The 24,037-nt window shown below is 42.0% G+C and overlaps 2 protein-coding genes across 4 annotated transcripts in view; both read left to right on the forward strand.

Annotated features, from left to right (window-relative positions):
- Positions 1-24,037, forward strand: part of PDE4DIP (phosphodiesterase 4D interacting protein) — a 232,141-nt gene that overhangs the window by 10,389 nt on the left and 197,715 nt on the right. The window lies entirely within an intron of this gene.
- Positions 19,080-20,530, forward strand: LOC116530991 (translation initiation factor IF-2-like). Its single transcript, XM_032249578.1, has 2 exons — positions 19,080-19,838; positions 20,243-20,530. The coding sequence occupies exons 1-2, from the start codon at positions 19,196-19,198 to the stop codon at positions 20,278-20,280; spliced, it is 681 nt and encodes a 226-aa protein (XP_032105469.1). The 5' UTR covers positions 19,080-19,195; the 3' UTR covers positions 20,281-20,530.

Raw genomic sequence — 24,037 nt, forward strand, 5'->3', positions numbered from 1 at the left:
CTTTGCACACCTGGTAATATTTTTGATTTGATGCCACACACTGAACATTTTACATATTCAGTGTTAGATAGTTTTGTACTCCTGTAAATATTATTGAGCTTTATTCTAGGTCACAGTTAAGTTAGTTTTTAAGCTTCGTTATGGGGAATCCAAGCAGCTTTTTAAAGATGATTAATTTTCCTCATTACTTAGGTGTTACTCTTCTTAATACTCTACCCAATATCCTGTTATGTATGAGGCTTTTCCCAATTTAGTAGATGATGAAACAAACTATTTCCAGCCTTGTGTGAGCCAAGAGGATTGTCCAATCTGATTCCCTTGTGTGATTCTTACCCCAACTTTGATAGTTTCCTGATACAAATGTACTGATCAGTACTCAGTTGAATATTCAGGGAGACCTTCCACAGATCTCCGGAATTTTCTCTCCTTTCTGGTAGTCTTCCCCATGACCTCTGGCTGCCTTGGCCTTCTCAAATCCCAGCATGATCTCTTCAACTCAGGGAGACCACCAGGCTCTGCCTGGATTTCCTCTCTACTGTTACCACCTGTGAGCTCCTAGGCGGTTAAGTAGGACAGTTGTATGGCTTACTTTGCTTTTTTCTCTCTTCCCTTGGGTAACTTTCCTATGTTGTCTGATATCTGGTGCCTGAAAATCATTATTTTATATACTTTGTCATATTTTTTAGTGATTTATGTCAGGGGTGAAGGGGAATGAATACAAACCCTATTACTGCATGCTGTCTGGAAGTAGAAGTGTCTTTCTAGACATATTATAAATTAGTAGTGTTCAACCCCAACTACATATTAGAATTATCTGGAGGAGGTCTTTAAAAAGCTGATGTAAAAGCTTCACTCCAGACCAATTAAATTAGACTTTTTTTGATTGTGGTCTTAGCATCACTGTACTTTAAAGGCACTATAGCTTTTCTCAGGTACAGCAGGGTTAAATAACCTGTGTATTCAAGAAAGCGTTGCATTTGTAAACCATTCTGAGAAACGTCTGTGTTCTGTCATTGCAACTATGACACAGAGGTGGCTGGCTTTTATTTTTGATAGTGTGGAGTTACAGGTTTTAAAGAAGAGTCTGGCAGATACAGACGTTGTTTTAGAGTCATGAGTGTAGCAACCATGTAGGAGATGGGCTCAAGTAAACTGAGGGAAGAGACGGGGTCACAGAGAAACCATTGTGAGTGGTCCAGAGCCAAACACAGGCACTCGTATTGGGAATGGTGAAGAAGAGACAGGTTGGAGAATTTGAGTTAGAATTGATAGGATTTTTTGATCAATTGAGTGTGGGAAATGAGGGAGATGGTGGAAACAAGTATTACTCTCCAGTTTATTACTCAAAACAAGTAAACTCTCTCTGAACAAATTCCTAGGCCAGAGAGTGAATAGTAATTTCATTAACTGAGACAGATAATATGGTGCGAGAAGCAGGTGTCGGGGACATGAGAGAATTAATTTAGTTTGGGATATCCAAAAGGACATGTCCTATAGAACTGTCTCCTGACCTCTAATTTCTTCTGAATCACAGGACAGAGAAGACATTTTAAACATATACTTTTAGTGTATTGTATAATTTAGAACAGATGTATTTTTCTTCTTTTGACTTAATATTGAAATCTGTTTATAGCTCTTAAACAAACATCAGGGATTGCTGCAAGAAAGTAGATGTCAGCCAGGTGCAGTTGCTCACGCTTGTAATCCCAGCACTTTGGGAGGCCAGGGTGGGTGTATCACCTGAGGTCAGGAGTTCAAGACTAGCCTGGCCAAAATGGTGAAACCTCATCTCCACTAAAAATACAAAAAATTAGCTGAGCGTGGTGGTGGGCACCTGTAATCCCAGCTACTTGGGAGGGTGAGGCAGGAGAATCACTTGAACCCGGGAGGTGAAGGTTGCAGTGAGCCGAGATTGCACCATTGCACTCCAGCCTAGGCAACAAGAGTGAAACTCCATCAAAAAAAAAAAAAAAAAAGAAAGAAAGAAGTTGTCTTCTAGATGATGACAAACTATCAAGTCAGACATTACTGCAGACTTGGTTTGGTTTTTTGGCTGTGGGTTTATCCATTCCTCCCTTCTTTGGACAACAACCCTACTTTTTTGGGGGGAGAGTGGGGAGAATTGCCTTTTTTGCTATGGTTTATAGTGTTGGTGGGAAGTTTGGTTAAGGTAGCCTGAGCTAAATGATGATCTTGAGACCCACACGAGGATGGTCTGATTTTATGAGCCTTGCATTATCAGTGCAGCAACATAAGAGCAGAAAAAAGTGGCCAGAACCAATCGGCCCCTTCTTGCTACCTAGAACTTTATTGCTTCCCCTATTCCTGCCCCTTTTGAGCCTGTCCTTTTGAGTCTTCAACTGTTCCTTTGATTCTGTAGGTCTTCTCTTCCACTAAATCCTATTTTTAAAAAACAGCATAGCTGGAGTCTGTCCACTGATCTTTCCAAAAGGTATATATGGAGTGTCAGGCACAATACTAGGTGCTAGAATAAAATGAGGAACAAGATTATTGGATAAAGGCTCTACTCTCACCAGTTTAAGTTTAATGAAGTTGTAGTAGGCCTGGTGAGGATATAGACAGAAAACAAATAAATACATATACATATAAAGTGATTTCTGATATTAATAAAGTTTATTAAAAAATAAACTTTGTTAGAGAGGCATTGAAGCAGGAAGTGAAAGAACTGCAAAGCCCTTCAGGTAGAAATAAGCTATTTGAGGAACAAAATGAACAGTGCAGCTGGAGCATAATAAGTAAGATGAGGGGCAGAGGTGAACCTGAGCCAGGTCACCTGAGACCTCATAGGCCATGGTAAGAAGTGGATGTTATTCTAAGGACATTGGGAAGCCAATGAAGGTTTAAAGCAGGAACATCATATGATCGGAAAAATGTTAAAAAGTCACTTTGCTATTGGAGAACTGACCTTAGGAGGCCAAGAGTGGAAGGAAGGGAGCTGCTTTGCGGGCTGTTCCAGTAAATAGCACCAACAGGAGACCACAGTGATTTACCTCACGGTGGTAGCAGTGGGGCTGGTAAGAAGAGAAGGCCTGGGCCTTCTAGCACATAACTTGGTACCCTGCAGATCCTGAAAACAAAACCAACAAATAAGATCACTGAGGGGTAAAGAGAGATCTCTTCGTTGTTGGGTCTTTCTATTAAGCTGTGTTTGAAGCCTCTGTTTGGGGTTCTTTGTTTCACCCTAGCGGAGATTTTCTCCCCACTCATTATGAGGGTGGGAGTTAGATGGTGGGACAGAGTTAGAGGTCACTCAAATGAAAAGAACCCTGGATAATATTAAAAATATCTTCACACAGGGTTGCATATGGTGACCAAATGGGTAGTGCCCACGGTGTGGAGGGTAGCAGATATGGTGGTGGTATTCCTCAAGGCCAGGGGTCCCCAGCCCCCAGACCATGGACTGATACCGGCCCACGGCCTGTTAGGACCCGGGCTGCACAGCAGGAGGTGAGTGGCAGGCCAGAGAGGAACATTACCCCTGAGCTCCACCTCCCGCCGATCTGCAGATCAGCAGCAGCATTAGATTCTCATAGGAATGCGAATCCTATTGTGAAATGAGCATATGAGGGATCTAGGCTGCCTGCACCTTATGAGAATCTAATACCTGATGATCATTCCAAAGCCATCTCCCACCCTGTCCATGGAAAAGTTGTCTTCCTTGAAATTGGTTCCTGGTACCAAAAAGGTTGGGGACTGTTGCCCTAGGATTCTTCAGCTTATTTATGAAATTGTCTGTTCTTTTAGTTTTATTTGCTGCAGCCTCGTAGGTATAGGTGATTCATACTAGGTCTTACAGCAGTTCCCAACAGAACTCTAAAGATTTTCTATTATGAAACCTGACATCTCGTGGCAGCACTGCTATCTTATCACCATAACTACATATATACTTACGTGATTAATATTTATCAAGTAAATGACAAATGCTAGGCCCTATCTTAAACATTTTATAAGCATAATAGTATTTAATTGTTACCATAAGTCTGTGAGAAAGATGCTATCATGATCCCCAGTTTTATGCAGAGGTTAAGAACTTTGACAAGATCACACAGTTAAGAAATGGTAGAGGTTGTGTTTAATTGGTAGGTGTTGATTTTCTGTTTCAGTGTATATTAGAGTAATTATTTTTCTGCATCTTATATGTTTTAAAATTTTTTTCCTAGATTTTCTTTTTGTTTAAAAAGTAAACCAAAACAAAACAAATGAAGACTATAAAACAAAAGCCTTTCATAGGACTTGAACAAAAATGGTATGGTCTCCAAGTTAGCATAACAAGTATGAAAATGTCATCTGTTTAAAAATCATAAGCTGCATGATTAAAATTTGACCTTGTGAGAATTTGCTTTCTAATTTATATGGCACACCACCTTAGGTCAGCACAGAGAAATATATGACCTGTTTAAAACGAAAGGAAGTATACCTGGGCACGACAAGAATCTATTAAAAAAGCATCAGAGAGCTCCATATTAAGGTTAATAAAAATAGGTGAACTGCACATTTCAAAAGAGAATCTGGGACGCTATTCAAATAACAAAGACTTAAAGCAAGCTGGGCTCACTGCCCGGAATAATGGGCACATGCATTTACAGAATGAGGAGATTCTGTCCACTGTATGCACACTCATTCACACTCATATCTAACCCTGCAACACTAGCTCGGGGAAAGCAGATGCAGTGAAGGAAATCTTAACATGGACAGTGACCCTAGTGTACAAACAAACAATATCAAATTTTAGCATCCTTTTTGTCTCCATGATAGTCTAATCTATAACATCTTTTGGCTATATAAACCTTGACTTCGAAATCTCCAAATAAACATTTCAACCAAAATGTGCAGCTGTATTGCATTTCAGCAAGAAAGATTTTCATTGTTTGCACATATCTTCAAAAAGAAAAAAAAGTGTGTTTGGTAGTAATTGAAAGCACATTCTTGAGTAAGAATGCTTTGGTGGTATATTCTATAGACTGGGAAAGGTCCTACTTATCGCTCCCAAATTTTCACCATGCATCTAGTTTCCTAATGTGCAGCCTTAAAAAACTGCTCTGACTTCTTTGTCTTTCTTTACTATAGAGAGAATAATAGCTTCTTTGTGAATGGGAGGGCTAGGTTTCTAACTCTGCAGAATGGCCTTGGATTGAGGAAAGGTTCAGAAGTCTGTGTGTTGGTCTATTACTATTACTGCATACCAAATCACCCCAGTGGCTGAAAACTATAAGTATTTAGAACTCACAGTTTTGGAGGATCAGAAATCTGGGAGCAGCTTAGCTAGGTAGAACTGCCTCAAGTTCTCTCATGAGGTTGCAGTCAAGCACTCAGCTGGGGCTGCTGCCATCTCAAGATTCCACATGGGCTGAAGGATCCGCTTCCAGTCTCAGGCACATAGAATTCAGCAGGCTTTAGTTCCTGTCCAAACTATAGGTCTGCTTTAACACGGTAGCTTCGTTCCCCCAGCACGACTGATCTAAAAGAGAGCATGCATATTCAAGATGGATGCACCACAGTTGTTTTTGCTTCTTAAAAAAATAAGCTGATCTCAGAAGTGACATCCCATCCCTACTGCCTTACTGTAGTCATTAGAAATGAATACTAGATCCATCCCAGACTTGAGAGGGAATTATACAAAGGTTTGATGACCAGGGATCACTGGGGACGAACTTAAAGATGGCCTATCACAGTCGGCATTCATTACCTGAGCTGCTGTGTAGCATAGGAGCAGCAGAACTAGTTCCCTCCCTTTCTTCTTCTGGAACAAGGCTGGCACAAACTAAGCTCAAAAGGGAAGGGGAAGTATAAGCAGAGCTGAGGCTGAAGACTACGCCGAGCTATGTAAGCCTCGTTAAAGATTTTCATCGGTTTCCTCAGAACAGTAACAACCTCAGATCTACTTGCTGAGTCATCACTTCAACCCCCCCAGAAGACATTGCTGGCAGTGACTGGCCCTGGGACTTCAGCTGTCTTCTTGCATGCTTTAAAGGATGAGGTTCACATCTATGGCTCCAGTGTCCTATCTGAGGGCAGGTTAAAAAAGTGACATGAGGGACTCAAGACTAGAGAAGTGGTTGGCCCTGTGAGGCAGGCACATGAATAGTTTGAGAGGCAAGAAGTCGGGCTCCACGTTCCCACCATGAGGCACTAGGAAGCCATAGAAGAAAAATGCAAATGCCACACGCCTACAGGCACCTGGCAGGTAGCATAAATAAGTGAACCTGCTCAGGTGAAAGGGCACAGGGAATAGTGTTGGCGACTGTGACTCTGACTGTGACTTTCTGGACCATTGACCAAACAAAATACATACGTGAGTGAGGGCAAGTCTCTAGGACAGTACCACCAGCAGGGGGCACGTGCAGATGGTTTTCATTGTCTCTAAATCAGATTTGGTGCTTGGGGCTGAGCAGCTATTTACAGTCGAGAGGCTCCGGTTTGAATTATCCTACACCACTTGAATTCACTACAGGCTGCATGGAGGGAGCAGCATGGCCGCTTTGATTTCTGGAACCACCTGTAGACGATGTGAAAAGAAGAATAGAGGTGAGGCGGATTTGGTTTTGGAGGCGAGTGAGCAGGTGCCTCTAAATGAGAGTTGGGGCTCAAGGTTTTCTTAAAAAGATACAATTCCTGAACAATTGCACTCACATTAGTGCCAACTCATAAGGTCGGTCACCTGTTCTTTTTTCCCTCTCCCATTATCTCCCCTTTCCACCCCATTCTACCCTCTCCATGATGCCCTAAACATCACAGAAATTTGCCCTTGAGATGTAATACTATTTGGAAGGAGGTTGGAAAAGCTGGTCTTGGCTCAGAGAGTTGCTTTTACCTTGTGGTATCTTAAAGGTCCAACCACTCATAACAGGCAAAGAGCTGTTGCCAACAGGGTCAGCAGAACATAGCACTAGAGAGCACCAGAGGAAATGCCTCTAAGGATTTGGCTTTTGGCACATCGTCTGGGGATGAACAAGTTGGGCCTGGACTAGGATGAATCAAGTAAGACACTCGCTGAATCATGAAAATGCAGGATTAGATCCTGTGTTTATTTAAAGTTTTAATATTTTGTTCATGGTGGACTTTTTTGCATTTTTTTTCTAAAATATTACGTTAAAATACTATTTATCTTGATTACTGAGTTTTTGGCACCCTTTACATTTTGAACCTCAGGTGAGTGCCTTGTTCCTCTCATCCTACTTCCAGCCCTGAACACCTTCACAGTGGAATCAGTCTGAACCAGTTGATCTGGTCCATCAGCGCCAGGCCCTTTTGGTTTGGATTTTTTCCCCCTCCCTCTATCTCCTGAGAATGTACTGAAGCCAACAAATAAAGGATGCAATAATTCTCTTGTATATATCACAAACTCTGAGCTTCAGCCAGCTTGGGTAACTTTTGTCTGAAGATTATTTGGGCTGAAAAGAATTGTGGTGGTTAATGCTGGATGTGTGTGTTCTTTTACCAAACGGATATAATTTCCAATGTCATTAGTATTTTTCTGATTGTTTTGTTTTGGTTTTTGAGACAGGGGCTGGCTCTTTCACCCAGACTGGAGCACAGTGGCATGATCTCCAGGGACTGTGGCCTCTGCCTCCCTGGCTCAAGCATTTTCCCACCTCAGCCTCCTACGTAGCTGGGACTACAGATGTGCACACCACACCTGGCTAATTTTTCTGTATTTTTTGCAGAGATGGGTTTCACCATGTTGCCCAGGCTGGTCTCGAACTATTGTGCTCAAGCGATCTGCCTGCCTCGGCCTCCAATAGTGCTGGGATTACAGGCATGAGCCATAGCACCCTACCCCGAAGGCATTAACTCTTAAAGCCACTTGAACGTGGCAAAGATAAAGGATGGTAGAGTTTTGCTCTTCTTTTGTCCAGGATTGCCAAATGTTTGATACTGTACTCAACAGCTCAGTATTTTGGCGTTTTATATGCTAACATGAAAATGAAAACAAAAGTGAATACACAATGTGAAATTGTTCTCATTAAAATTTCTTCCTCGTCGTGTGAAGTTTTCTGAGGCTGTATCTTGATATTTTTCAATCTTTGTCCTGGAAGAGAGGACAAAACACAGCTGTTCTAAACTGCCAAGGAATTGGCTGGTGCATAGAAGAGGGCGTTTGTCTTTGTTGTATATTTTGCCTTTGTCCTGGGAGTGATTATTTTGACCAGCACTTTTGGTTGTACAGATATGAGCCAAATATCTAGCAGACGGTAGCTCCTGATATTAGTCAAGTAATTCACTGCTGAGACTTCAGATTATGATGTAAAGTGTTCTGCTTAATAGCAATAAAAGCTGACCTGCAAAGGGTGTTATATTCTCTTACATAATATAGTTATTTAAGGATTTCAAATATCCTTAGGAGATACACATTAAGTATTTAGAGGTGACAAATCTACATCTTACTCTCAAATGGTTCATCAAAATAATATTAATGATTGTGCGCTTGGGTGTGTGTGTGTGTGTGTGCGTGTGTGTGTAATGAGAGAAAACAAATGTGGCAAAATGTTAACAATCTATAAAGGAAGTGAAGGATTTATAGGACTTTATTGTGCTAGTTTTACAACTTTTCTATATGTTGAAAATTTAAATTTTTTCAAGCCGGAAAGTAAAAAAAAAAAAATCAATGTTACTTTTCACTCATATGTGTGTATGAGTGTAAGCTGTTAAATATGGCTTCAGGGACCAGGTAGTAGATGGCGTGATACAAGAAACGAAGGCAAGGACCGTGGCTACATATGGTGTCTTGTCCTTAGAAATATTTTTTCTTTTTTTTAAGAGACAGGGTCTTGCTCTTTGACGCCCAAGCTGGAATGCAGTGGTGTGATTACAGCTCACTCTAGGCTCAACTCTGGGCTCAAGTGATCCTCCCACCTGTCTCCAGAGTAGCTAGCTAGCACTACTGGTGTGTAGCACCATGCCCAGATAATTAAAAAAAAATTTTTTTTTTGTAGAGACAAGATCTCGCTATGTTGCACATGCTGTTTTCAAGCTCCGGGCCTTAAGTGATCCCCTTGCCTCGGCCTCCTAAAGTGTTGAGATTACAGGCATGAGCCACTGAACATGGCAGGAATTTTTTTTTTTCTAATTCAGAATCCAATCCAAGATCTGAACTAGGAGCATGTATTCCATTTAGTTATTGTTATCATTATGGATTTTTAAAGCAGTCTGGATTGATTGACACAGGTTCCATCATTGACTTGTACTGGAACTGCTTGCGCTGTCCTGGAAAATGACTCAGATTTTAGTGATGGCGTGATCGTCATGAATGCCTTGGGAGCTATTCATGAATTTATTACAGTATTGTTTCTGGTTCCAGAAATGTGTTTATCGACCCTAACATCAGTCCCTTCAATTTTTGAGAGCTGATATATATGTTCAAATCAAGGCGAATTATTCATGTAATTCATATGTCTTCCTTTACTATTCCAACCCCCTTTCCAGAAATTTACATACCATATTTCTTGCATGATTTCCCCTCTCCCAACATCGGATACACATAAATAGTGGGTGTTGAAAGAATAAGGGGGGGTTGTGTGAGTAAATTACCACCAGCTGTCTGAAGGCTTGGTCATAATTTCTTTCCTTGAGGTTTGAGGTTTTTGTTACAGCTGACAGACAAGGCTAACCATTGAAAGGGATGGATCTGAATAAACACACACACACACACACACACACACATGCACACACACACGCACACGCATATGTGCACACACACACACACTCCTGAAGTCAGATACAAGATGGAGGAAATGTCTACCTTTTCTGCTCCCTAGACCTCCAGCCAGCAAATGAGGAAATCTACTTATTCAGCTTCCTTGCCAATGCTTTGGTCTCACATGATAAATCAGAAAAGATGAGAAATGGAAAATCTGGGTCACTGGCCTAGCCCTAGAGAGCAGTTTGGAGCAGAACTGAAATTAAAATTCATGACTTCTATACGGTATTGGAGTCCTGCCTGATACACAAACTTAATGAAAAATAGCCATGATTTATAGGATGCTTAAAATGTGCTAGACAATGAATTAAACACTTTTCACATATTAGCTCATTTTGTTCTTACAATGGCCCTATTAGGTAGTTATTATCATTAACCTTGTTTTACAAATGAGGAAGCTAAGGCACAGAGTTTAAGTAATGTAGAAAATTGCAAGGCTGGAAATTGACAGAGGAGGAGGATTGGAACCCATCTCCCTGACTGTAGAGCCAGTAATATTAACTGCTTTCCTATGATGCCTGCCAGCAATCTCAGCTGAGCTGCACTGCTCTTCCAGATGAATGGGACCCTAGGCACTCACCCACAGGAGACCAGGGTCCTGTGAGTAAATTACCACCAGCTGTCTGAAGGCTTGCTTGTAATTTCTTTCCTTGAGGTTTGAGGTTTTTGTTGCCGCTGACAGACAAGGCTAACCATGGAAAGAAATGAATTTGAATAAACACACACACACACACACACACACACGCACACACACTCCACACACACGCACGCACATGAAAATTTTTCCTTCTAACAGTGAAAAATAAAATTGTTTTCATCAATACTATTCTTAAGTTGATTTTTTAATTGACAAATTGTAATTGCATATATTTATGAGGTACAATGTAATGTTTTGATATATGCATACACTGTGGAATGATGAAAACAAGCTAATAATTTTTAAAATTTTAAAATAAAAGCATTGTCTTTGACAATCCCAATATATGATAAAATATTATATTGCCAGCATACTTTAGTACTCTACTCAGATGCTACCTTCTTTAGAAAAACTTCTGCAGGGGAATTTAATTAGTCACTCCCTCCTTCATGTTCTGCTTGGTGTGTACCTTTATTGTAGCGCGTTACCCAGTCTGGTTTGTATTATGGTTTGATGAATGCCTGCCTGGCTTTCCACACCAGATTTTAACACTGAATTTCTGTACTAGATTTTAGCCACACCTAACACATGACCTGTGTTTGTTTAATTAAATGAACTAAGTTAACCAAATTGTCCTTGACTGTTACCAACTGTGGAAATAAAGTTAAGTCCCATGGGCATCAGCTACCTCCGAACTCCCACCTGTTCACTTAGGAAATGAAGTCTCTTACAAAGTCCCCTGTACCCCACAAATATTTCTGCTTATTATAAGAATTGTTGTCTCTTCTAATCTGCTCCCGGTCCTGATTTTGGTTGTTCTGAGTCACAGCTGGCCCTTTGCCTACTATGTGTAGTCTTCAGAGCCACACATCATCCCCTAAACTCTCCTGCCTCACTCCACTCCAGCCACCGAAGGGCAGATCTTTTCATTCTTGTATATATAATAGTTTCTCTCCAGGTTACTTGGACACCCTGGGTAGCCAGGAACATCCATCCAAGCGGCACGTCTGCCCATTAGGTTCCTCTGTTGTGCTAAACAACAATTTGAATTTATAAATTCTATTGAACTGTTTTTCATCAAGTGAAACTCCAGTTTTATTGTACCTAGGAACCTGCTTCTCTTGCTGCCTATTAGTTAATCCTTCTAAGGCTCTGTTTTCTCTTCTGTAAAAAAGGGTTGCCTTGCTAGGATGCTCCCTTGACATGCTTCACTTATCTTTATTGCCCTTATCACCATCCGGCATGTTGTAGTTATTTCTTGACTTATTATCAGTCTATACCAGTAGATTGTAAGCTCCATGAAAACAGGGCCTTTGCTGGGCTTTTCTTAAATGACGATGTCTCTAGAACAAAGAGTAGTGCCTGACACAATGTTTCACATGAATGAATGAATGAGATAATGCATCAGAAATACTGTGTACATATTAAGGCATTGTCCCAGCTGTCTATTCCTGCATGAACTATCTACTCCAAAATTCAATGGCTTAAAACAAGAAGTAATTTGGACAGGTCTGAGTTCAGCAATTTGTTTTCCCCACGCGGTATTGACTGGGTCACTTGGTGGTGTTTAGCGGAAGGCTGGGCTGCTCTGGAGATTCCGGGTAACTTCAGTCTTATTCTATGCCTGATGCCTTTAAGGACTGCTGGATGACTTTCCACAAGTGCCCTCAAGACCTCTCCTCTCTATAGCTCCAGCAAGGTAGTTGGATTTCTTTCATGGCACCTCAGTATATCAAGAGCCCTAGTGGAAACTGCAAGGATTTCTATTGCCCAGGTTCAGAAGTTTATGGCCTAGAACAGCATTCTACTGGTCAAGTGAGTCATGAAGGCCAGCTTAGTTCCAAGGGAGGAGAATTAGATTCTACTTCTGAATAAGAGAAGTAGCAAAACAATTGTAGCCATTTTTAATCTACCACATTCCTTTTTCTTTGGCCACAGACGTTATTACCGAAAGTGAAATAGGCTCACCCTCTCCTAAAGCCCTCCAAAGCTTCCTGACATTTACCGCATCAGCATAGAAGTCCACTTTCTCACCATAAACTCAGGTTTAGGTGATGATGAGGCTTCTGGCACTCAGCCCCTTAAGTACAGTCCCTCCTGATCTGCAGTCATTGGACCTCTCACACCCAAGAAACAATGGGATGGAGATCGGATAACTGTGATAGACACTCCCATTCAGAGAGTCAGAGAACAAAGGCGTACAGCAGTCAGGAGTCCACAGCAATTTTGAAATCTAGCTGAGTACATGTTACCACTTTCTTGATTAGGGCCCAGTCCTGCTCCGAGGAGGATTCCCTCTGGCTCTCCATCAGTCCTTCGGGCTCTTGGTTCCCTTCTTCGAGTCATTCTTCTTTATCCCTAAGAAGTAATCTTGTTTTTGGCTAGCTCACTTTCCCAGCCTGCTTCTCTGAGGCAGATTGAGGGTCTAAAGGCATCTTTTCATTCTGTATTCTCTTCATCCTTTTCAGTCCATGCTGGTATAATTCACTTAAAAATGTTACGGCATCTTACGTACTAATTGATGACCAACTCCACTCGGCAAAAGCCACACCCACATTTCATTCTGAAGCCAGCTCTTTTTCACCTTGTTTGGGCTACCTGTGTCTGACATGGGATAACAGAACCTGAAAATTCTTAGAAGCTCTTTTTTCCAGTGGAGAGGTCATTGCTCAAGATTTCAGAGGCCTTTTTGTTTAACTAAAAGGATATATGAGGCACACCCTTCATCTTTTTGAGGTCTTAGCCATGTGTCTAGCTGTCACATCTTGGATTTTTTTTTTTGCCTTGAAGCCATTTCTTATATTGAAAGCTCTTCCTGTCTAGAGAGATTGAGGGTGAGAAGCAGTTTGATGTTTGAACCCAGCAAAGTCTGGTCGCACCGCCCTGAATGCACCCAATCTCGTCTGAACCCAGCAAGTCCTGGCCCTTTGTATTTCCTCTGAATTCAGCCTAAAAACCAAATGGCTCTTTTTTTAACCCAACTTTCTTTTTTTAGCAATACCTCATCACAATGTGACTAAAAGAAACCTCTTTGTACTTTTGAAATTCTGCTGAAAATCTCCTTAGCCAGATCCTCGCCTTCACTGGGCACCTTTTCTGTTTTCCCACGTTATCAAAGACAATGGTTTCGATAAACTTTCTGCGACTCCATAACACAGGTCGTTTTTCCACCCGCCACCCCATGATGTTTTCTTCACTGTCCCTCACCGTCTCTCCAGCAGTCTCCTCGATGTCCCTCCAGTCTTCACCAACGTTTTTCTCGAGGCCTTTCCAGCTTCTGTGGCAACCAGGTACCAAAGGCATTGCTGTTTGTTTTCAGTTTTGTTACAGCAACTGTCCACTTTCAGATACCAAATCTAGTTCCAGTTATCTGTTGTTATTTAGTAAACTACTCCAAAACTTAGCACAATAAACAATGTATTATATCCCATGATTTTGGTAATCAATAATTCTAGCATGGCTCAGCAGGGCAAATTTACTCCACAGTGGGCACAGCTAGGGTTGGTCAGTTGTGTCCAGCTGAAGGAAGACCGCTTAACACATAATGCCTGGCACGCTGATGGGAACTGCCGGTTATTGGGCTTAGCTAGGCCCCTCCCCTTGTCATGTAGCCTCATGGCCTCTGCACATGGTTTCTCCGGCATGGTAGTTTGACTTATCCAGCAGCTGAGGCCTTAGAAGACATGTTCCAAGAATCTCACATGGAAACTACAAGGCTTCTTACTTACCTAGCCTTGGCAGTCAGACATCTCTTCTGCTGTATTCTATTAGTCAAGTAAGTCTCTAAGTGTAGCCCATATTAAAGGGAGGAGAATTAGATTCCATGTCTCAATGGGGGAAGTAGCAAACAATTTGTGGTCATCTTTAATTAAATACAGACACTATATCCTTGATCTTAGAATGATGCCTCTTTGTCTGGAAAGGACATCTTTTTTTAAACCCAAGGTTAGAGAGACAGACACGGAGCTGTGATGGATCAAGAAGACATCATGTTCTGACTAACCAAGTGATCACAGGGATCGCTGAAGTGACAGATTCTGCAGACATATTGTCCTCCTATCTAAGTGCCCCGCGAATGTTACTTGTCAAAATTAGGGAAGCGGTATGCAAAATGGTTAGGCAGGCCATTCTGAAACAAAACTGATTGGTTTCAAATCTCAGCTTTGCCATCTATCCGCTTTGTGAATTTAGGCGGTATAATTTACCTCCCTGTGCTCCATATGAGTCATCTGTAAAGTAGAAATTAACTACAACCTACCTCAAAAGACTGTTGTGAGGATGAAAAGAGTTAGTACACACAAAGCTTTTAAAGGAGGATCTGGCAAAAATATGTTAAACACAGTTATTTTTATTATTGATTTATAAGTTATGGAGTAATCGATATCAATGTCAATAATCCTTTTTACCCAGAATCCAGTTGGAGAGAAGACAGGGAAAATGAATATTAAATCTGAATGAAAGGTGAAAGTATCATTGGAATATTTGGAGCTGAGTATAAAGACTGTGACACCTTCTGATTTTTTGTCCCTTATCATCAATTCAGGTATTCCCTGAAGCACAAGAAGTTGACCAAACTAAGAGTGGTGCACTCAGGAAAGAATAACATGAATAGTTTTATTCATCAACATCATTTACCCATATTATTTCCGTTCTAAGCCAGAAAACTGAGAGTAGATACACACATAACAATCCTCGGTTGCAAAATGGGAATAAAATGCAATGTGTCAGGGTAGGCCAGGTTATGCTTCAGTAATAAATAATCACCAAATCTCACTAACTTACTACCAAAAATGAATTTCTTGCTCATTCCACATGTTCTATTTGGCTTAGCAGGAAGGCTTTGACCATCACAGTAACTCAGAGACCTAGGCTAAGGAAAGCTTCATCTTACATGTATTGATCTTCAAGGATCAATAAAACAGTGGAAACTGAAAAGGGCCAATTTTGTATTGGCTCTTAAAAATGTCTGCATTCACCGGGCGCGGTGGCTCAAGCCTGTAATCCCAGCACTTTGGGAGGCCGAGGCGGGTGGATCACGAGGTCAAGAGATCGAGACCATCCTGGTCAACATGGTGAAACCCCGTCTCTACTAAAAATACAAAAATTAGCTGGGCATGGTGGCACGTGCCTGTAATCCCAGCTACTCAGGAGGTTGAGGCAGGAGAATTGCCTGAACCCAGGAGGCGGAGGTTGCGGTGAGCCGAGATCGCGCCATTGCACTCCAGCCTGGGTAACAAGAGCGAAACTCAGTCTCAAAAAACAAACAAACAAACAAAAAAAAGACGTCTGCATTCTTCTTGGAAGTGACCACATGAGACTTCCTCACACATTTCAGCCACGGAAACAAGTTATATTTCCTTGCTCAAAAGCCATAGCTAAGTTAAGATGGGATGAGGAAGAATAAAGTTACCCTGTATCCATGAGGAGAAAAGCTTAGCAAAAAGCCAGAAAGCATTACATATAGTGACTGACAGATTGCATTATTTTTCCACAAATATTTATCCCCGCCTTCTGCACTCTGTGGGCAGACTGAACTGTTCTGCACCAATGACTTTGGACTTGGCCATATTACTTACTTTGGTGAATGGAAAATGGCAGAAGGGAGAGGATGCCAGTTCTGAGCAGAGACCTCAACAGACATCATGAGTCTCTGCCAACTCTCTTGCACTCCTGCACTCTGCCATGAGAAGATAATTGCAGATAACCTTCTTTAGTTATGGATCAAATGGGACCCATGCCCAACCAATCCATATCTAAACTATAGATTCTTGAGGGAGAAATGGATGTATGTTGTATAATACTGAGACTGGGGAGTTCTTTGTTAAGCACCATGGTTTCAGCAAAAAGATGACTAATACGGTGATCCAACACAAGGATTTCATGAGACCAGCTACTACAGATATGGTCTGCATGAAAAGATATGAAATAGGACCTTACTAGTCAGTATGCTAAGAAATGTAAAGTAAAATGAGATGGTGTTACATTATTTATATAGTAGCTAGATATAGATCTAAAATATTTTTTTCTTTTTAAAATTTTTATCTTTGGATCTAAAATATAACTATCCAATTATTTACATATTAAATAAGGAAAATAATTAAAAGGAGAATTTCTACTGCTTTTGAGGCTAAGATAATAAAATTAGAAAGTCCTTTTATCCCAGGAAAATAGTCTTTGGTCCATTCCTGCCACTATAACAAAATACCTTAGACTGGATAATTTATAAATAATAGAAATTTATTTCTCACAGTGCTGAAGACTGAGCCAAGATCAAGGTGCTGGCAGATTCAGTGTCTGGAAGACCTTGCTTTCTGCTCCCAAGATGGTACCTTGTTGCCACATCCTCTGGAGGGAATAGACGCTGTGTCCTCACATGGCTGGAGGGACAGAGGACAAAAGGGACCAGAATAATCCCTTCAACCTCTTTTATAGGAGCCCTAATCCCATTCATGAGAGTGGAGTGCTCATGCCTTATCACTTCCTAAAAGGCCTCACCTTTTAATACTATCACACTGGGTATTAAGTACCAATGTATGAATTTTGGAGGCATATGTACATTCAAACCATGGCATAATTCAAAAGAATAGAATGATAAGGAAGAAAGCTCTTCATTGAGGCATTATGTATGAGTCAAATATTAGAAACAGCATAACTATGCAATAATAGAATTTTTTTTTTTTTGAGACGGAGTTTCGCTCTTGTTACCCAGGCTGGAGTGCAATGGCGCGATCTCGGCTCACCGCAACCTCCGCCTCCTGGGTTCAGGCAATTCTCCTGCCTCAACCTCCTGAGTCGCTGGGATTACAGGCATGTGCCACCATGCCCAGCTAATTTTTTGTATTTTTAGTAGAGACGGGGTTTCACCATGTTGACCAGGATGGTCTCGATCTCTTGACCTCGTGATCCACCCGCCTCGGCCTCCCAAAGTGCTGGGATTACAGGCTTGAGCCACCGCGCCCGGCCCAATAATAGAATATTTTAAGTAATCTATGGTTCTACTAATATTATAAAATATTGTACAATCATTAAGCTAATTACCATGAACTTTCCTTAACAATATGGACAAATATTTACTAAGCAAAAAACAGAGAATATAAACTTATATCTAAGCTGTAATCGTAGTTATGTAAACAGATATTTAATATATACAGTTAATGACTAAAGGGAATATGGAGAAATTTAAACATTTGTGCTGCAGCAGTGGTTATATGGGTAAATATTTTTCTTCTGAAATCTAACACAAAAAATTGTTCTTTTGACAATAAATATCATTTTCAAAACAACAAAGAAATTTCCCTCCTTAAGAATACACCCATGTGTGTAAGAAAGAGTTGGTGTTTGGATTAAAAGATGCATTTTTTTTAAAGAGTGGAAAAAAATGTAACACATTTTTAATATTGAAGATCCCTGGGTATTCTGAGTAATCTATATACCTTTCTGTATTTTTCAAGTGTTTTTTATAATGAATATGTTATAAACTTTTGAAAAAAGTTCTTTTAAAAATACATAAGCATATTTTGTAGTGTCTTTTCTGAAACCCCACAGCTCACCTAGTTAATGCTATCATTTTTTGAATGCAATGCACAGCTGTCTGTAGATAGAGTTCCTCTCCACAACTCGGTAGCCCATAATTTAATTTGAGACAAAGCTAAATATAGCCCCAACTTTGGTATGAAGGATGGAAATATGACTCTCCCTGCCTTTTTTCTTCCCCCTCAGAGGCAACAGGATATTCTTTTCAAGATAGGTGGCCTGTGAGCCTTGTCTAAGATCAAACTGGACCTTGAAATTTTTCCTGGTGACATTCTGAGCTTGGGAGCAGTGTGGTCCTACCAATAAACCACGTGTTGGAGGAGCCTAGACTAGGGGCCTTTTAGACAGTTCCGCTAAACCTTCAAATGTCTTGTTATCCCCTCCTCCCCACCACTACTTTGTATTGGTATGTAGGGGAACTTATCTAAGAGCTAAGAGACAAGATGACAGGTTGCCCCAAGAACACAGACTGCCACAGTCTCACCGATACCCAGGCATGCCAGGTTCTTCCTGAGTTAAATGCCTAGGAAGCCTGAAAGAATAAATTCATTCTGGAGAAGTCCTGTGGGTTGTATCTTTAGAAATTCAGCAACATATCTTTGGGGCCATCCAGTGGAGAACACAGTCTGTATCAGAACCTTCGCAGAGACTTCGGGCCTTTTTGGGTCTCAAATTTAGCATCTTTGAAACAAGTAGAATGAAATCAACATTGCCATATGTGGGCACTATACAACCTTTTGCAAATTAAAAAAAAAGGTCAGTGATAATGGTAGTAATAACAGTAATTATGTCATTTAATAAAACGGTCTTATTTTAGAGCTCAAAAGGAGCTTCAGGGCAGCAAGCACTCTAATTATAGTATGTCTGCCTTGTTTAAACCCTGATGCATAAGTACATGGTACAGGGTCTGAGGCAATGCCATCTCCAAAAAGTCCTTTTCCGTGATCTTAAAACAGTCACAAGGGAGAGTGTAGGTCCTGATGACTGCTGCCTTGAGGCTTCTCTCGTGTTCTGGGAATCAGGAAGCTTCTCCTTCCTTGAAGCTATTGGTAGAGCCCAGTTGCTGGCGAAACTGAAAAACCAGGAGTTAGAATACCGTAAAACAGGTGTCTGAGATGCAGGCAGCTAATAAGGCTGTAAGGTTTTGTTGGGATGCTTCCCTTCCTGAAGAACGGTCATGTCACATCCCTAGGAAGATAACATTCTGTTCCACGACCACCTGGGGTGTACACATGCATTCAGCTGGCATTGCTCCCGAACCTTCCTAGACTCCATCTCTGGCTCTGGGGTTACCTGTGGGTGGGGCGATGCCGGCACACAGGAAGACCTCCTCTCCAAATTCTCCCTGTAGTTGGCTGGTTTTATTCCAAGCCCTTCGCTGGGATGCGCGAGGGACGGGGCTTGGCACGGCGTCCTCTAAGCGGTCTGCCCTCTGCCGTCATCATTCGTCCGAGCCAGCGAAAGAGCGGCCGGGCAGACGCGAGGGCGGTTCGGGCGGCGCGCGGCCTGGGCGGTTCTGCCCCAGCACGCGGGCCCCGGGAGCCCCGCCTCCGTTCGCGGTGACAGCTCCGCCGGGCCGGGGCTCGTGCCAGCCAGTGCGTCCCAGCCCGGAGAGTGCGCGCAGCGCCGCCGGCTGCAGCGTCCGAAGCCGCCCAGGGCGCCGCGCCGCTCCGCTCCAGCCTGCCGCCGAGACCGGTCCCTCCCCGGTGCCGCGCGCACGGCCAGCCGCAGGTTCGGCCACGTCCAATCCGTCTGCCAGAAAAGCAGACGGCGGAGCGCTCTCTTCGCCGCCGACGCAGGGGGAAGGAGCTGGGGAGGGAAAAGCGGCTGCTGTGTGCGCTGGAGACTCGCGGGCAAGGCTTCTCATTTTCCCAGGCTGCTTCCCCTCCCGGGTGAGGAGCGCCCGGAGACCGAGGAAGGAGCCTGGAAAATGGAGCAGACGTGGGCGAGGTAGGTGGGCTGCTTCCTTCGCGCGGCACCCCGGACGTGGCGGTGGTCCTCCTCCTTCCCTCCCCAGCGCCCTCAAGGAGAGGTCGCCCCTCACCACCAGGCCCCGTGTCGGCTTCCCTTTTCTGTCGCCTCGCCCTGCCTGCTTCCCGGCCCACCTCTCTGGGTCCTTCTGCACATGTTCTGTTTTCCGGGGTTTCCCTTGCTTAACGAATCTCCCTTCCACCGAATCCTGTGTTAAAAATACCCAGGGAGGCTGCCTGGAACTTTCTGTAGAAATGTTTCTCTGTCTTTTCGTGTGGCGAGAGGGATTCCAGTGCGTCTTCTTGAGAGGTATGTTTGATGTCAGATGCTTTGGAACAACATCAGGTTTATTTATTCTCACCCTGCCACGTTTTCCTTCTCAGCTTCATCTGTCACTACTCACACAAAGGCCAAGGACTGAGCGAGCAGAGCCCAGCAGTACTCATCTCCATAACCTCCAGTTGGAGCCCACTTGGGAGAGGAATGGAGAAGGAAAGAGATCAGGGCACCCTACACTCTCAGGCCTTGTTGAGGTCAGGCAACAGTTGGCTTTTAGGTCAGATTTTAGACCTGGCCCGTGAAACTGAGTTTTCTTCCAGTCCTTCCCCCCAGATACACTTTAAAATGAAGACCCATTCAAGAAGGGGTAAGAATAAAACACCATGTATTGAGACAAAGGCTTCCTTTCTGGTTTTTAGTGGGCAGGAGGGTAGGGAGACTATTCCAGAGGTGTCTCTATAACAGATACGCTTCCGTCTGCAGGATTTAGCTTTGGAGAACTGGGGTGGGGCCAAATGAGTGCTCTGACTCCTGAGTGAAGACTGTGCTAACACAGAAGGCGAATCTGGGGCTTAGGCAAAAGACTTGGGTGCTTTTAGTTGATTGTTAAGCTCAACAGCAGTCAATGGTATGGTGTGAATATTCTAGAAGAAGTAAATGGAAGCTTAGGGTGTGTTGACAGAAGTATGCTGTCTAGATTTACAAGTGATGATTCTACTTTTGGCTCCTTTCTGCTCTTCTTGAGCCTCTCTAGTTGATGGTGCTTAGTTCTGCTGATCATTAGATAAAATAAATACAATCAAGAGAAACTCAAAGCCATGCCTTGAGGGATGCCCAAAGGACCCGGGACTCCTGAGTCTGGAGATAGGATGACTGGGAGTGGGAGGATGTAGCTTCCATCAAATTTGCGAAGAGCTGCTGGTGGTAGAGGGATTGGATCACTTTAGAATCTTTTAGGAGGACAGAACAACTGGTTGATGCAAGCCACTTGCAACGAGGCAAGTTACGGCTCAGTGTAAAGAAAATGCTTTCTAACAAGTGAGCTGCCTGGGCAGTAACGAGATTGCTGACCCTGGAGTTACTCAGGCTAGATGACCACTTGATGGTGATGCGAGTGAGTGTATCAGGGCTTTTTGTTCTCTGTTAGTGTTTTTCGTACTTGAAGAAAAAGGTATTATTTATTAAGTTTTAAAAACTTTATATTTACATGTAACAATTTCAGACATTCAGAAATGATTTGGAAAAAAATCACAAATTATATATTTACAGTCCAATTAATTTGACAAACTGAATATACTCTTGGGTTGGGCATTCAGGTAGAGAAAGGGAACATTACCAGTATCCCCAAGCCCTCCTGATGACTCCAAGGATAACCATTATCATAATTTTTAACACCATAGAGTAATTTTTCGTAGATTGAACTTTATGTAAATGAAATTATACGCCATGCACTCTTTCGTATGTGGCTTCTTTCACTCAATCTTATGCTTTTGGAGTTCTATACTGTTATATGGTATTGTTGTTCATTTATTCTTGCTTTTAAATAGGCTTCTATTATGTATAAATATATCAAATTTATTTGTCCATTCTATTCTTTTTTTTCTTTTCTTTCTTTATATTTTTTTCTCCTAAGTAATCTTTTTTTGATGTCCATTCTATTCTTAATAGGCCTTTGAACAGTTTCCAATTTGGAGCTATTATAAACGGTGTTGCTATGAACGTTTCTGTACAGGTTTTTTGGTGAATGTATGTATACATTTCTGTTGAGTAAGTAAGTAGAAGTATGATTTCTGGGGCATAGGAAATGCATGTTCAGATTTAGTAAATACTGCCAGATTGTTTTTTTAAAGTGATTACAATAGAGATTTCTAAAGAGGGCATCCAAAGGGGGGAACGTGTGAAAAGGTGCTCCACATCACTAGTCATCAAGGAAATGCAAATTAGAACCTCAACACCATGCTGCTGTATACATATCAGAATGGCTGAAATTAAAAAGACAGAAAAGAACAAATACTGGCAAAGTGGAACATTCAGAATGTTCACATTATTTTTTGTTTACCTCTACCCACCATAAGTAATATATTTACATTGCAACCAAGTACACTTACATATGTAACAAACAGAAGTTTCTTGTAACAATAGGTAACTATTACATGTTTTGCACTCTGATATTTGCTATTCTATTCTTTTTCTTTAAAAATAAAATGTTGGCGCTGATTCACTGAATTTAGTTCTCCATCAAATGGTTCACAGTTGGAAAAATCCTATAATCACAGATCATGGCTGCCATCTCAGATCCTTCCTAATTCACAGATCAGATCAGTTCATAAACACTTATTAAAAATTTGAGGGCAGAGGCAATGGCTCACACCTGTTGTTCCAGCACTTTGGGAGGCCTAGGCAGGTGGATTACTTGAGGTCAGAAGTTCGAGACCAGCCTGGCCAAAATACTGAGACCCCATTTCTACTAAAATACAAAAGTTAGCTGGTTGTGGTGGCATGCATCTGTAGTCCCAGTTACTCAGGAGGCTGAGGCAGGAGAATCCCTTGAACCTGAAATGTGGAGGTGGCAGTGAGCTGAGATCGCCCCACTCCACTCCAGCCTGGGAGAAAGAGCAAGACTCCGTCTCAAAAAAAAAAAAAATTTTTTTTTGAGAGCCCCAAACAGGCCAGACACTGTGCTAGATGCTAAGAATAAAACAATGAATGCAGTGAGATTGGGTCTATGCCTTTGAAGGCTTTACATTCTTATTATTTATAATTTGAACAGACAGATGCTAAGGCAGAGATATGCATTGGCTGCTCTACATGGTGGGTAGGGGATTGAAAGAATAAAAATTAACTATAATTGACAACATTTATTAAGTTTTAATTGTGTGCTAATCTCTTTGAATACTTAATTTGCCTAACCCTTACAGCCCTATGAGGTAATTGCTGTTATACTCATTTTTAAGAAAAGGAAATTAAGCTTTAGAAAGATTAAATAATTTGCCCAGAGTGACACACACAGCTAAGAAAGCAATATAGCCTGGAACTGTTTAATTCCAAAAATCTATGCTTTTACTTTATTTTAGTAGAGTTTTGTAGGTGACTCAGTTTATGAGTTGTTTCTGAAGCTGGCTACTTGCTCAATTTACCCACAGAAGACAAGGGACTTGGTATTTTAGTTCTCAAAGTTAGATATGCTCTACTTCTAGCTACACATCATCTGCACCTCTGTAGCTCAGTAGGAAGGTTCCCCCCACCCACTGGGGCTGTCACGTGACTGCTGCCAAAGTCATTGGTTAAACCGTTTGGACAGACCATGGTTGGCTCTGGAATGGCAAATTTTCTGTGACTACCCTGGCTTTACAAAAAGCTGATTTGGCCACCAGCTTTCAAATGTATTTCCATGAATAGGGTGAAGGTTGTCAAAAGAATAAGCTCATGGAGCTGATGAAGAACTTGATGATGGGGGGAGGTTTTCTTACCTGGCAGGTCCAGTATCAACCAGGCAAGCAGCTTCTACTGCTCTAAATTTTCAGCATCCACCCGTCTGGACTAGCTACCCCCTACACCTTCTGCTTTAAAGATTATCAGTATTTCAGGATTACTGTTTGTATTCATTTCCTATTGCTGGCATAACAAATCACTACAAACTTTTCTTTTCTTTTCTTTTCTTTTTTTTTTTGAGACAGAGTCTTGCTTTGTCTCCCAGACTGGAGTGCAGTGGTGCAGTCTTAACTCACTGTAACCTCTGCCCCTCGGGTTCAAGGGATTCTCCCACCTCAGCCTCCCAAGTAGCTGGGATTACAGGCTCATGCCACCAGACTTAGCTAATTTTTGTATTTTTAGTAGAGATGGGGTTTCAGCATGTTGGCCAGGTTGGTCTTGAACTCCTGACATCAAGTGATCCACTC

Source organism: Sapajus apella, unplaced genomic scaffold, assembly GCF_009761245.1.
Source record: "Sapajus apella isolate SASKATOON/1434 unplaced genomic scaffold, GSC_monkey_1.0 scaffold69, whole genome shotgun sequence".
Taxonomy (NCBI): Eukaryota; Metazoa; Chordata; class Mammalia; order Primates; family Cebidae; genus Sapajus; species Sapajus apella.

Bases quoted from the DNA above. Each gene is read 5' to 3' on its own strand.
- LOC116530991 (XM_032249578.1), top strand. From the start codon at position 19,196: ATGCCGGCACACAGGAAGACCTCCTCTCCAAATTCTCCCTGTAGTTGG. The intron at 19,839-20,242 runs GTAGGTGGGCTG...TTTCCTTCTCAG, and splicing joins ATGGAGCAGACGTGGGCGAG to CTTCATCTGTCACTACTCAC.